General features: G+C 42.2%; 1 protein-coding gene across 1 annotated transcript in view; it reads left to right on the top strand.

The window, feature by feature from the left end:
- Positions 1-15,905, top strand: part of LOC127028493 (polycomb group RING finger protein 3-like) — a 52,342-nt gene that overhangs the window by 22,960 nt on the left and 13,477 nt on the right. The window contains exons 5-7 of the mRNA XM_050914256.1: positions 1,035-1,123; positions 2,922-3,059; positions 7,910-7,990. Of these exons, the coding sequence (XP_050770213.1) occupies positions 1,035-1,123; positions 2,922-3,059; positions 7,910-7,990 (308 nt within the window). The remainder of the gene's footprint in view (positions 1-1,034; positions 1,124-2,921; positions 3,060-7,909; positions 7,991-15,905) is intronic.

Below are 15,905 nucleotides of genomic sequence, written 5' to 3' on the forward strand. Positions count from 1 at the left end.
CAGTCCTGAATTGCATTAACTTCAGAAACTGCTGATGTTAAGTGTAATTTTGTGATAGAAATGCTGTGGTGGTTATACTTAAAATGTATGTGTGTGTGTGTATTTATCCAAGGACAAAAGAATTCTCAAATTTGTGACTGTCAGGAGAGCATATCAGTTTTACAGAATAGTGAATGAGCCCTGACAAATTTGTAGCAAGGTATCGTGGTTTAATCCCAGCCAGCAACTAAGCACCATGCAGCTGCTTCCCCCTCCCCCCTCCCAGTGGGGTGGGGAAGAGGAAAGGAAAAAAAGTAAAACTCGTGGGTTGAGATAAGAACAGTTTAATAACTAAAGTAAAAATAAAAATACACTACTAACTAAGAATAATAATAATTGTCATGAAAAAGAATACAACAAAAAAAAAGAAATAAGAAAAGACAAGTGATGCACAATGCAATTGCTCACCACCTGCTGACCAATGCCCCAGCAGCGATCCACCCCTCCCGGCCAACTCCCCCCTGTTTATATACTGGGCATGACGTTCCATGGTATGGAATACCCCTTTGGCTAGTTCAGGTCAGCTGCCCTGGCTATGCTCCCTCCCAGCTTCTTGCACACCTGCTTGCTGGCAGAGCATGGGAAACTGAAAAGTCCTTGGCTTAAGATAAGCGCTACTTAGCAACAACTACAACATCAGAGTGTTATCAACATTATTCTCACACTAAATCCAAAACACAGCACTGTACCAGCTACTACTAAGAAGAGAGTTAACTCTGTCCCAGCCAAAACCAGGACACAAGGTGTCTTGAACTGATTTTCTGGGAAGCTTTGGATTAGTGTCCGCATCTCTGCTACCAAGAATAAAGCTGCTTTCCAACTTTTTTCCTGGTTAGAAGAGAAGCTGATCATGCTCTGACAAGCCTAATTAGTTAAAAAAACAAACCCAAACAAAAAAACCACAGTTACTCTTATAGTCTTGACTTTGTTTCAGGGTTACCTGTCATCTGATATGTCTAATTTAATTATTGTAATGCTCTGCTTTCTTCTGAAAGGTGAAACTAAACCAGATGAAAATTCAAACAAAGAAACTTCTGAAGAAAAACAGGAAGAAGATAATGACTATCATCGAAGTGATGAACAGGTGGGCTTACTTCTGATATAGGGCATTTCTTAATTTTATTTTGTATTTCCACTTTATCTTTAAATGATTATTTTTCTTTGATAAACTTTTTTCCCTCTGACAGAGACAAGATACAGTGTTCTCCCATGGTTTTGTGTAAACTTGAGCTTCATCTTTTTTATTTAGGTAGCTGTGGAAAAATTTGGTTTTGAGAATTTCATTAAGGTTTGATAGTTATAACTATTTCTGAGTTTCCTGAATATTGGCTAAACTCTGTGTTAGCTGTCATCTCAACTAGATTTCAAGTCATTTGGGCCCTTTATCTGAGAGTCTACTCCCATGCCACTCCGGTGCATCAGGACTGAATATGTTTCAATAATTAGAATGAAAAGTCTTTTTTTACTTAGTATTTAGTGTCATGTTTTAAACACAAAACCTGTTTGAGTATGAAACTTGCTATTGGAATACACAAGTCACTGCCTTCATGTTTCCCTGCTAACTGTGTCCAAAGTAAATTAAATTTGGATTAATTTTCCATTTAATGATAGTGCAATGGTAATATTCAGATGGATTGTGCTTTGTACGAGATCATTTAAGTGCACAGAATAAAGCTTATCCTAAAGATCTTAGACTAAATAAAGAAAATAGATGATTGAGAAAAGAAGAGGGAATTGAAGCACAGAGATCAAAAGGCCATTTTTTCCCATATAATCTTTTGAACTTCAAAAAATTGTTACATCATCTGCATCAGTAAATTTTAAAGTTCAAAATATTATTTTAAAACGTGCCTTAAATATTAAACTATGTTACTGGATTCAGAGGTTAGATTAGAAACAGTCATTAAAAAGTGGTAATGGTTTTGTCAGGGAGCAGCAAGGGCAGGCTGCTGCTCCATAGGGGCAGGCAAGCCAGGAGCCAAGAGTGACAGCAAGGCAGACAGGGCACTGACCTCACCAACAAGGGGTGCAGTCCCACAATACCTGAATAAGGAGAGCATAGCAGCTCTGGTGACAGTGACCAGATTCAGCCACAGTCCAGTGATCACCAGGTAAATCTTTAGTGATGAGACAGGTCCAAGGTTAAACCAGAAAGTGAAATTGGCAAGTTGAAGTCAGGTCCAGAGATGACAGTAACCGAGGTCATACACAGTCCAGTGAACACCAAGCCAAGTCCATAGTGATGAGACAGGTCCAAGGTCAAGCCAGGAAGTCTAATCTGTGGGTCAGGGTCTAGGCCAGGCACAGGCATGACTGCAACGTAGCTCATGCAGGGGGACCAACCAAGGGAGGGAGCTTCAGCTTAAATGATGGTGCTAAGTGGAGCAGAGTGAGCTCACACTGAAAATTCTTCAAGCTTTTTCTCAAACAGCTCTTTCTTCACAACAGTTTCATGGTCATACAGCTGCTTATCAAAATTGGCCCTGAGCTCAGGCAACCAAACCCCCAGGGGGGAGGGGAATGAGCTCAGGGTCCTGATAGGTTTTCATATTAGATATCTCACTTTGGCCTTGACCTAGGCTTCTTCTGAACTAGTTGTAACCTCTGCAGTTAGAATAAAGCTCTGGAACAAGGCAGCCCTAAAGTTCTGCCTTGAACTTTTGTCCAGATCCCTTTTGAGTTGAATGGTGCTTAACAGTAAGCTGACAAAATACTAGACAACCTTTTTTTTAATGACACTGCATGCATTTCGCTTTAAAGAATACTGGTATTCTACATTTTCACCTTTTTGTTGGACTAATAAATGCTGCATTTGAAATGCATAATGGGGACTGCAGAAAATTCTGTCAACTAGCCCTGACTGTTTTTGCTTTTTCCTGAAGGTAAGCATCTGCTTGGAATGCAATAGCAGCAAATTACGTGGATTGAAACGAAAATGGATCCGCTGCTCAGCACAAGCAACAGTCTTGCATCTAAAGAAGTTCATTGCTAAAAAACTTAACCTTTCTTCTTTTAATGAGGTAATGTTTTAATGTTTAAAAATGATTTTGCAAATGAAAGTCTTATGGATTATTTTCAAAACAATGTCTTTCCTTCCAACCAGATTCTTAAAAAAACTGAAGCACACACTATTTCCTAATATAAAGGAACAGAAAATGGCTATTTAAGTTGAGGAGCTGAATGCAGACAAATAGTTTTTTCTCCAAATTTACCTCCCCCCCTTTTAATTTAAGGATGCTGGTGATCTTCCCTTTTTTTCTCCCCCTCCAATACAATGGAGATGTAGCTCTTACTGGTTCTTGGCTTTATACAGAGTTGGCAGTGCAGCTCAGTGTGTTGTTCCATGACCAGTTTTAAAACATACCAAAAGGCTTGGTTATGTGTTTTCCACCTGTGTTAAAACTGACTCCTGCAAGATGCTTTGTTTGGTGGCCTTAAATGAAGGGATACGCTGCCCTAGCAGAGATTTTTCACTCAATGCAGAGAATGGATTATAACACTTGGACACTACTGAAAGACTGATTTAATGGAAAGCAGCACATATACATTCTTCTGCTTCTCTACTCTGAGTGAAACTCAGCCTTGTGTAGTATCAGCTGGTGCCACCTTTCCTGCAGGGAGTACATAATTGGACTGTTCGTGGGAAGAAATCATGGTGGAGGGTAAAGGAAGAAAGAGGCTTTTCTATCCTCTGCAAGTTCTGTCATTTCAGATTCTAAAACTAGAACACATAATGTCAGGCATGCGAAAACACAGCCTCTGTTCCCTCTTTGTTAGTATTAGTCACAGTCCCCCTCCATCCAGTCTGACTCTCAAACTGCCATCTTTCAATCTTGAAAACTTCCAATGATGGTGATGCCATGACCTCTTTGGGCAACTTGTTCTGGTGCTTAATTATCCTTGTAGAGATTTTTTTTTCTCCTTATATCCAGTCTGAACTTCCTTTGTTTCCATTGATGACCATTGTCTCTCATTCTCCCACCATGCACCTCAGTAAAGAGCCTAGCTCTATCTTCTCTATAGGCTTCTCTTAGGTATTGGAAGGCTGTAACTAGGTCCCCTTTAAGCCTTCTCTTCTCCAAGATAAATAGGCCCAGTTCCCTCAACCTCTCCTTATAGGGCCTGTGTTCAAGCACCCTGACCATCTTGGTGACCCTCTGCTGAACTTGCTCAAGTTTATCAACATTTTTCTTGTACTGGAGCGGCCAAAACTGGATGCAGCATTCCAGATGTGGTCTAATGAGTGCTGAGTAAAGGGGAATAATCACTTAGAATCATACAATCATAAAATGGAAGGTTGGAAGGGTTGGAAGGGACCTTCAAAGATCATCTAGTCCAACCCCTCTGCCATGGGCAGGGACATCTTTCACTAGATCAGATTGCCCAAAGCCCCATCCAACCTGACCTTGAACACTTCCAGGAATGGGGCATCCACAACTTCCCTGGGCAACCTGTTCCAGTGTCTCACCACCCTCATTGTAAAGAATTTCTTCCTTATATCCAATTTAAATCTACCTTCTTTCAGTTTAAAACTGTTGCCCCTTGTCCTGTCACTACAGGCCCTGGCAAAAAGTCTTTCTCCATCTTTCTTATAAGCCTCCTTTATATATTGAAAGGCTGAAATAAGGTCTCCCTGGAGCCGTCTCTTCTCCAGGCTGGAACAACCCCAACTCTCTCAGCCTTTCTTCAGAGGAGAGGAGTTCCAGCCCTATGATCATTTTCGTTGCCCTCCTCTGGACCCACTCCAACAGGTCCATGTCTTTCTTGTGTTGGGGACCCCAGAGCTGGATGCAGTACTCCAGGTGGGGTCTCATGAGAGCAGAGTAGAGGATGAGAATGACCCCTCTCGACCTGCTGGCCATGCTTCTTTTGATGCAGCCCAGGATACGATTGGCTTTCTGAGCTGCAAGCGTGCATTGCCGGCTCATGTCCAATTTTTCGTCCACCAGTATCTCCAAGTCCTTCTCTGCAGGGCTGCTCTCAATCCATTCATCCCCCAGCCTGTACTGATGTTGGGGATTGCCCCGACCCAGGTATAGGACCTTGCACTTGGCCTTGTTGAACTTCTTGAGGTTTGCACAGGCCCACTCCTCAAGCCTGTCAAGGTCCCTCTGGATGGCATCCCTTCCCTCTAGTGATTCAACTGCACCACTCAGCTTGGTGTCATCTGCAAACTTGCTGAGGGTGCACTCAATCCCACTGTCTATGTCATTGATGAGGATATTAAGTAGTATTGGTCCCAGTTTGGACCCTTGAGGGACACCACTCATTACTGGTTTCCACTTGGACATTGTTCCATTGTCTTCCTTCAGTTTACTGGCTGTGCTTCTGTTGATATACCCCAGTATCCTGTCAGGCTTCATCACTGCCAGAGCACACTGCTGACTCATGTTGAACTTGCTTTCAACCAGGACCCCCAGGTCCTTTTCAGCAGAGCCGCTACCCAGCTTGTAATGTCTCATGACTTTACCGTTATTCTTGTTGAATTTCATGAGATTCTTGTCAGCCCATCCTTCTAGCCTGTCTAGGTCCCTCTGAATGGCAGCCCTGTCCTCAAGTGTGTCAGCTGCACTCCCCCAGTTTGGTGTCATCCACAAGCTTGATGAGGTGGATTCTGTCTCCTCCTCCAGGTCACTGATAAAGACATTCAGCAGCACAGGTCCCAGGATAGACCCCTGCAATGCTCCGCATGTCACTGGCCTCTGTGTAGAGTACAACCTATTAACCACTACCCTCTGAGCCTGACAATCCACCTGGGTCTTCACCCATCAGGTAGCCTACCCATCCAGATCATAATGACCCAATTTGGATACAAGGATGCTGTGCAAGATGGTGCTGAAAGCCTTGCTTAAGTCAAGGTTGACAACATCCACTGTTCTCTCCTCATCCATGGATCTAGTCATTTCATTAAAGAAGGCAATCAGGTTGGTCAAGCATGATTTTTTCCCTTGGTGATTGGGAATAGCCAGCATGGATTTACCTTTGCCTTTATGTGCCCAGAAATGGCTTCCAAGAGGACTCACTTCATGACTTTCCCAGGGATCACCAAAGTGAGGCTGACTGGCCTCTAGTTCCCTAGATAGTCCTTCTTGCCCTTTTTGAAGATGGGTACAACATTTCTCCAGTCATTGGGTACCTTCCCTGATCTCTGTGACCTTTCAGTGATGATAGTGTGGCCTCGCAATGACATCAGCAAACTCTTGTGGCACCCTTGGATGCATCCCATCTGGTTCCATGGACTAGTATGGGTTGAGTTTTCTCAATAGAACCCTGACTCGATTGTCCTCTGCTTCTGGCAGTTCGTCTCCTCCTTGAACCCTGTCTCTAGGCACAAAAAGGCCTGGGAGACCTTGTTGGTGAAAACCAAGGCAAAGAAGGCACTGAGTACCTCAACCTTATCTGCAGACACTGTCACTAAATTGTCCACCCCATGCAGCAGTAGGCTCACATTTTCCTTGTTTATTCTTTTATTGATAATGTAGCAGTAGAAGTTCTTCTTGTTGCCTTTGATGTCCCTTGCCAGTTTCAGCTCCAGCTGAGCTTTGGTTTTCCCCAAATCATCCCTGTATACCTGGGCAATGTTTCTATATTCCTCCTTTGTAGCCTGTCCTCACTTTCACCTCCTGTATATGTCCTTTTTCTCATGAGCTCCCTGTTTAGCCAAGCTGGTCTCCTGATACATCTACTCATTTTTCTGAGTATTGGGATGGACTGTTCTTGTGCTTGGAGGACGTTGTCCTTAAAGACTTGTCATTTCTTGAGCTCCTTTGCCCTTCAGAGCTGCCTCTCATGGGATCCCACTTACCAGCTTCCTGAAAAAGCAAATTTCTGCTCTACTGAAGCCCAGGATCTGTACTCTGCTACTTGATTTCCTTGCTCCCTTCAGGATCTTGAACTTCACTATTTCATGGTTGCTACAACCAAGGCTGCCATTGATTATCACGTCCCCAGAAAGTTCTTCCTTTTTGGTGAGTAGTAGATCCAGCTGTATGTCACCTATGGTTGGCCCATCTAGCATCTGTGTTAAAATTCCTAACACCTTTCAGAAACCTGGATTGCTTTCTTACTAATTACACCTTTTGCTTTTGTGTTTAAACTCACTATTCCACTGCAGCAATCTCTGGTTTTACAACCTACTTGGCTCTTATTGAAATGTAAGAATGTTCATTCAACAGTACTTGTGTTTCAGGAGTCCTCCCTCCCCCTTTAAGGGCACATGGCATTTTTGTGGAAACAGTGTATTGGTATGTCCAGTGAAAAATATGTTTTGAGGAGGAAGGCCCTAAGGATGTGAACACTTGGTTGAATGCTATAGACAAATCCTGGTTTGAGTTAATGTCTGTCAGCTAAGCCATGTTAGTGGACTGCATGCACATTCTTAGCTTTCTCAGGTTGTGGTAAAGTACCATTAGCATATGTCACTTTCTTGGTGACTTACCCTTTCAGTACATGTCACCTTGCAGTCAAATAGGCTAAGATCATGTGCATGATCATCTATTGCAATTCAGCTGATGGCTGGTCACATGATCTCACATTTGCTTATGAGTCCATACCCTTGCTGTTTCCAATATCAAGATCTTTCAAAGCTGACACAGAAAAGTAAAAACAACTATAAAGTGTCTGCAAAAAAAGCCCTAAACACTGATGTATAAGCGGGGGATAGCCTTTTAAAAATGTATTTTCAAAGTAGAAAGTTACTTGCTGGGTACTGTGTAAACAATTTTCATAGCATGTCAAAGGACAAAGCTATCTTTACATGAGAATTGAGTTCTGTTTCTTTGATCTTTTTATTGGGCCTTATCTGAAGTGTATTGTTTCAAAGCCATGTTCTGTGTCTCAGTGAATTAATTATTTCTTCTTTTTACATCAGCTGGATATATTATGCAATGAAGAGATTCTTGGCAAGGACCACACACTCAAGTTTGTAGTTGTTACTAGATGGAGATTTAAGGTATGACACAACTGCTTTTCATCAAAATTTTCATGTTCCATGTAAATTATTAGCTGACTAAAGAACAAAGTTCATAAAGCATACATCATGCAGGCCTATACTGCAATAACTTCAAAATGGTTAAAATATATATTTTAAAATATCTAATAAACTATCTTTAAAAACAGATATTTTTCTTAATTCAAAAGAGAAAAATGGGAGGAAATGTAAAATGTGCCACTAAGGAAAAGGGGAAGTTGATGGCAGATGTCAATTTGATAGTAATTAAAAATGTATAAGGTAAAGGAGGCTGAAGCCATTGAGAGGGACATTTTTCTCAGCCATGTCAGTCAGATACAACTAATATTACTCTGTGTGGATTGTGAAACTGGTTACAATGCAGAAGAGACAAATATTCAATACATTCGTATTCTGTAGTTTGGAAGAAAGAGAGAGGCTGAATATACTCATTGAAGGAGGCAAATGAATTAACTTTGCTCCCCAGTTCAGTTCAAGAGACTTGTAGCAATATTTAGTAGGCATAAACAAGGCTGGGGAAAGCAGCTGAGTGGGTCTCTGGTTTACTGATGTTAGTTTCTTTAAACAAAACAAAACCAAAACCCCACACAACAAAACTTAGAGCTGAACAGTAAATGATGGGGGATTCATATTGAGCATAAATTATCACTGGTTATTTATGACCACCCAAATAAAATGGCTGTAAGTATCATGAAATGTCAAGTTGAACATCTAGGATACAAGTCACATCCAGAGAATCAGGGCGTGTGCAATTTGGGAGTGATAACTTTGAAGAGGGATTAGTGTTCATAATGGACATGCAACACAACACAAGCTCCCAGGATAATGCGGTGGTAGAAAGATGTAATACCTTTGGATGCATAAATAAAAGGGATGAATGAGAATAGGTAGGCAATTTTTATCTGTCTATGAAGAAATAATTAATTTCAGATTGGGAAATAGAAGGTAGGAGATTGTGGTCAGTTATGACATATTCATGAATGACCTGGAAAAGAGGTTAAATAGTCAGGTGACACTGGCACCAATAAAGTTATTCAAGACAGTAAAGATAAATGTTGGTGACGAAAGGTTGCAGGAGGCCTTTACAGTACTGGATGACCAGGTGATAAAATGGCACCTAAAGTTCAATATGGGTAAATGTAGAGATGCATGCTGGGGAAAACATGTATCTGAACTTTATATATAAAAATGGTGGGCTCTGAGTTGACTGCCATCAAACAGAAAGCAGGTTTTGGGGTTAGACATAAAGATATCGGCTCAGTAATGGTCCAAGAAAAACCCAAATGAAATGCTAGAAATTATTAGGAAAAGAACAGAGAGCTAAACAAGAGCACTGCTGTGCCTGTGTATAAATCCACTATTTACCTGTATCATGAAGATTTGTACAGTCATGAGTGGCATGGAAAAGGCAGCAACTGTAAACTGTCTTATTCGGTGAAAGAGATAAAGGGTATCAAGTGAAACTCATAGGTATGAGGTTTAGAATGAACAAAAGGAAGTGATTTTGTTGTAAATTCCATTTACCCTGATAGGGGATTGAGTTGAGGGAGACACAGATCACAACCAATATTCATTAATAACAGCTTTTATAAATCATAGAATCATAGAATACCAGGTTGGAAGGGACCTCAAGGATCATCTGGTCCAACCTTTCTTGGCAAAAGCACGGTCTAGACAAGAGGGCCCAGCACCCTGTCCAGATGAATCTTAAAAGTGTCCAATGTTGGGGAATCCACCACTTCCCTGGGGAGATTATTCCAATGGCTGATTGTTCTCATTGTGAAAAATTTTCCTCTTGTGTCCAATCGGAATCTCCCCAGGAGTAACTTGTACCCATTACCCCTCGTCTTTTCCATGTGACTCCTTGTAAAAAGGGAGTCTCCATCTTCTTTGCAGCCACCCTTTAAATACTGGAACATGGTGATAAGGTCTCCCCTAAGCCTTCTTTTCTCAAGGCTGAACAAACCCAGTTCTCTCAGCCTTTCCTCATATGGCAGGCTTCCCAGTCTTTTGATCATCTTTGTGGCCCTTCTCTGGACCCTCTCCGGCCTGTCCACATCTTTTTTGCATAGCAGGGACCAAAACTGAACACAATATTCCAGGTGTGGCCTGACAAGCGCTGAGTAGAGTGAGATAATGACTTCTTTATCTCTGCTGGTGATGCCCTTGTTGACGCAATCCAGCATCCTGTTGGCTTTCTTTGTCGCAGCAGCACACTGTTCACTCATATTGAGCTTGTTGTCCACCAGGACCCCCAGGTCCCTTTCCACAGAGCTGCTTCCCAGCCAGGTAGATCCCAGCCTGTGCTGCACTCCTGGATTATGTTTTCCCAGGTGCAAGACCTTACATTTGTCTTTGTTGAACTTCATAAGGTTCTTGTTAGCCCACTCTTCCAGCCTATCCAGGTCTTCTTGCAGGGTGGCTCTCCCTTCCGAAGTGTCCACTTCCCCACTCAGTTTGGTATCATCGGCAAACTTCATCAGGCTATTATTAATAGCAGCTAACTTTATACAGTATATTCATTTATTCCCTCACACACTCGGTCATAGTTACCCAGTTGGAGAAACAGCAGGGAGACCAACCCCAGCTGTGTACTCAGACGCAGAGTGTCATACTGACATGCCAGTGGCTTCTAGGTAGGTGTTCAAACAGTCCTTTATGACCCTTCTCTCCCTGGTGATACCTAAGTTAAACTTATGGTATTGTCAATTTTCATTCAGTTTACATAATCACAGAATGTTTCATTAGCTGTATAATCATTATAAGCATAAACATTTTGATTCTATACTATTTTATGATTATCACAATTAATAAAACTATCCATTCAAATGTGATTAACCATACAACAGGGTGTCTTAAGAGAGATACTAATATTTCCTTAAGCCTTATCCCTTAAAACTTTTTACCTAATATCTCCTCATAACACGTGACAATGATGAAATGTTTCTCATTCCTCATATAATTTAGTTAACCAATATGTTCTCTTTTATCATGAGTAAGATTACATTTACAGTAGATCTTTCCCAATTCTATTAAACATGTACATTTTACAATATCTTTTTAGGTATCCTAATATAATTGTCACCTAATGTAGCCCCAGTACATGAATAGTGATATTCCTGGTCACTACTGAAAAAGTTTAACACATGATTGTAACAATCAAACCAGTTTCATCTAGCTTTCACTGTTGATATTAGTGGCTTGATCTGACCCAAAGTTCTCAGCTAGCCTCACCCTGCTTTTGCCCTTCTTATCTTCTTGCAGGTTCTCTCATAACTTAGTGATTTTCTCAGATATGTGTCCCAAGGTTATGCAGCTGTGTAGCATCAGAGCTGGGCTTTGGATCCTCGGAACACAGGCAACTAAATAGTTGGGAGAGGGGAGAAGGAGAAATAGCAGAGGAGAAATTACACAGAGTTGTTCACATAATCAGTTGTCACATTCATGTATAGACTTCTACCATTCTCTTTCTTTTTTTGCTCTTACAGAAATGCTGGGTTTAGTGATTAAGTTCTGATTATTAGATATAAGTAACCTCCAATACCTGGCATAGATAAGTATCTCATTTCAGTGTTACTTCTATTCTGGTTCAACCATAATATTTCACTATTCATTATATATTATCCTCTTTCAGACCTTGATATATACACGTGTAACCCACAATTCTCTCAACCTTTAAGTACTGTTAGTATTCCATTTCCCCTCTGTTTCAAACCTTTCTTTCTCTTTCCTTTCTTCTTTGATACCTCTCCCAAATTCCTTTTATATTTACACATTTGCTTAAAAGAACATTACTGAAATCAACAATTCTGTCACTAGGTTTGGCTGCTTCTATTCAAATTGTTTCTTTGAGTATTATCCTGTAAACAAATAAAACTACCAAGGTTGTAAGTTTATTAACTTTAGAGCATTTTTCCAAAGCTTTAACTGTGATCCCCCAGCCTGGGTGGACCCAAATCCTGAGTTGTAACACTTAAATCTGTTAGAGCTCTAAAAGGAGTCTTAATTCAAGTGTCTTAAACTGTTGTTATTACATTAAATAGTTAGACCAAGCTAAGCAAGACAAAGACGGGTTAGGTCACAGATTAGCTATCCAGCCATGCAAAACTTTATTGTAAGAATTACTGGCTACTCCAAGTTAAACAGACAAAAATAAAGCTCCAAACAAGCAAAATATGACAAGTGAGGCCTATATCGAATTTGTGGCCTTGTTAGCAACAGCAATGCCATGTTTCCTGGGCTACAAGGTCACTTCTATCCCTCTCCTTTGGTAGTCCATGAATCACAGGTTATTGCTCAGAGTCCAACAAGGATGCTGCAAACCCTCCTATGGCTCAAGGCTCCTAATCAGGACTGAGCAGAGACTCTTCTTGGAGGCATTCATTTTCTCCTATCAGATCTTGCCTCATGATAATCTGTAAAGGTCTGACAGTTCTTCATGGCAGTGTATAGTCAGTACCTGATTTGCTAAATGTCTATGATTAACACAATTTATAAAAACAAGCAAACTATTACTATAGGGTATAGAGCCAAGTTAAGAATACCTGCAATTTCAGGAAACCTCTCTGAGTCTGATAGGCACTGATGTGTACCACTCACTATAGCTCAAGTCTACTAACCGCTACTGAATTAGGTTCTTCTGGCAGGCTGCATATCTTACTCCTTGGTCTTGCCTCAGAGTTTACCTTGTTACATTATAACTTTGTCAGCCCTTGCTTGTTGATGGAGTTGTGGAGTTGTAGTTAAGTCTGTTGACCTGCAAAAATCAAAGCATAAAACAATAATGTTAGTATAAGTATATAAGTAGATCTAATAAACACAAGGTAAAATAACATGTAAGCCATACCACTTCCCTTACTTTTTATGGATATGATTACATTTGGTCTTGCTGTGAGTAGGAAGGAAGGGGAACTAGACTAAATAGCCTCTGGAGGTAGATCTTTCAGGAAATTTCTGTGTCCCCACTCTTGGCAAATCCATGCAATCAAGGAATAGTTGAGGTTGGAAAAGAACTCTAGAGATCGTCTAGTCCAACTTCCCTGCTCAAAGCAGGGTCAACTAGATGAGGTTGCCCAGGACCATGTCCAGTCGAGTTTTGAATATCTTCACAGATGGAGACTCCACAACCTCTCTAGGCAACCTGATCCAGTGCTCAGTCACCCTTACAGTAAAAAAGTTTTTTTACATTTAAATGGAATTTCTTGTATTTCAATTTGTGCCAATTGATCCCTTCACTGGATACCACTGAAAAGAGTCTGGTTCCATCTTCTTTACTGCCCCCCATCAGGTATTTGTACACATTGATAAGATCCCCCCTGAGCCTTCTATTCTCCAGGTTAAACAATCTCAGCTCTCTCAGCCTCTTCTCAAATGCCAGACACTCCAATACCTTAATGAAACCTTTGCTGGACTCTCTCCAGTATGTCCATGTCCTTGTGCTGGGGATACAGAACTCCAGATGTGGTCTCTCACCAGTGCTGAGCAGAGGGCAATAACAACCTCCCTCAACCCGCTGGCAACACTTTTCCTAATTCAGCTCAGGATACTGTTTGCCTTGTTTGCTGCAAGGGTGCATTGCTGGCTCATGTTCAACTTGATGTCCAACAGGACTCCCAGGTCCTTTTCTGCAAAGTTGCTTTCCAGTCAGTCAGCCCCCAGCCTGTACTGGTGCCTGGGGTTATTCCTCCCCAGGTGCAGGACTTGGCATTTTCCTTTGCTTAACTTCATGAGGTTCCTGTCAGCCCATTTCTGCAGTCTGTCAAAGTCCTTCTAAGTGACAACAAAACCATCAAGCGTATCAACCACTCTTTCCAGTTTTGTATCATCTGGAAACTTGCTGAGGATGCACTCTGCCCCATTGCTCAAGTCATTAAGGAAGATATTAAACAGTATTGGCCACAGTATAGAATCATAGAATCATAGAATGGTATGGGTTGAAAGATCATCTAGTCCAACCCCTCTGCCATGGGCAGGGACATCTTTCACTAGATCAGATTGCCCAAAGCCCCATCCAACCTGACCTTGAACACTTCCAGGAATGGGGCATCCACAACTTCCCTGGGCAACCTGTTCCAGTGTCTCACCACCCTCATTGTAAAGAATTTCTTCCTTATATCCAATTTAAATCTACCTTCTTTCAGTTTAAAACTGTTGCCCCTTGTCCTGTCACTACAGGCCCTGGCAAAAAGTCTTTCTCCATCTTTCTTATAAGCCTCCTTTATATATTGAAAGGCTGAAATAAGGTCTCCCTGGAGCCGTCTCTTCTCCAGGCTGAACAACCCCAACTCTCTCAGCCTTTCTTCAGAGGAGAGGAGTTCCAGCCCTATGATCATTTTCGTTGCCCTCCTCTGGACCCACTCCAACAGGTCCATGTCTTTCTTGTGTTGGGGACCCCAGAGCTGGATGCAGTACTCCAGGTGGGGTCTCATGAGAGCAGAGTAGAGGATGAGAATGACCCCTCTCGACCTGCTGGCCATGCTTCTTTTGATGCAGCCCAGGATACGATTGGCTTTCTGAGCTGCAAGCGTGCATTGCCGGCTCATGTCCAATTTTTCGTCCACCAGTATCTCCAAGTCCTTCTCTGCAGGGCTGCTCTCAATCCATTCATCCCCCAGCCTGTACTGATGTTGGGGATTGCCCCGACCCAGGTATAGGACCTTGCACTTGGCCTTGTTGAACTTCTTGAGGTTTGCACAGGCCCACTCCTCAAGCCTGTCAAGGTCCCTCTGGATGGCATCCCTTCCCTCTAGTGATTCAACTGCACCACTCAGCTTGGTGTCATCTGCAAACTTGCTGAGGGTGCACTCAATCCCACTGTCTATGTCATTGATGAGGATATTAAGTAGTATTGGTCCCAGTTTGGACCCTTGAGGGACACCACTCGTTACTGGTTTCCACTTGGACATTGAGCCATTGACTGTAACTCTTCGGACGCGGCCATCCAGCCAGTTTCTTATCCACCTAACAGTCCATCCGTCAAACCCATATCTCTCCAATTTCGAGGCAAGAATGTTGTGGGGGACCATATCAAAGGCCTTACAGAAGTCCAGGTAGATGACATCCGTAGCTCTTCCCTTGTCCACTGATGCAGTCACTCCATCGTAGAAGGCCACTAGATTAGTCAGGCCCTTTTTCCAGTCACTGGGGACTTTGCCTGACTGCCATGTCTTTTCAAATATGATGGAGAGTGGCTTGGCAACTACATCAGCCAATTCCCTCAGGACCCTGGGGTGCATCTCATCGGGTCCCATGGACTTGTGCATGTTCAGGTTCCTCAGGTGGTCTCAAACCTGAACTTCTCCTACGACAGGAGGGACTTTATTCCCCCAGTCCCTGCCTTGAGGTTCAGGGGCTTGAGAGATGTGGGAAGAGAGATTACCATTGAAAACTGAGGCAAAATAATTGTTGAGTACCTAAGCCTTCTCCATGTCGGTTGTCACTAGTTCCCCGTCTTATTTATCGGGGGGGGTACATTTTCTTTAATCTTCCTTTTCTGGCCAACATACCTGTAGAAGTCCTTTTTATTATTCTTCGCATCCCTTGCCAAATTCAGCTCCAACTGCGCCTTAGCTTTCCTGATCCCATCCCTATGTATCTGGGCAGCATCCCTATATTCTTCCCAGGATACATGTCCCTGGTTCCACTGCCTATGCATTTCCTTCTTACACTTTAGTTTGACCAGGAGGTCCTTACTCAGCCATGCCGGTCTCCTGCCTTCCTTGCCCGATTTCTTACACATGGAAATCGATAGTTCTTGTGCTCTAAGAAAAATGTCCTTAAGGAGCTGCCAGCTCTGTTCAGTTCCTTTGTCCCTGAGGGCATCTTCCCAGAGGGTCCCATCCACTAATTCCTTAAACAACTGAAAGTTTGCTCTCCTAAAATTCAGGGTCCTGACTCC

This window comes from Gymnogyps californianus, unplaced genomic scaffold, assembly GCF_018139145.2.
Source record: "Gymnogyps californianus isolate 813 unplaced genomic scaffold, ASM1813914v2 HiC_scaffold_33, whole genome shotgun sequence".
Lineage (NCBI taxonomy): Eukaryota > Metazoa > Chordata > Aves > Accipitriformes > Cathartidae > Gymnogyps > Gymnogyps californianus.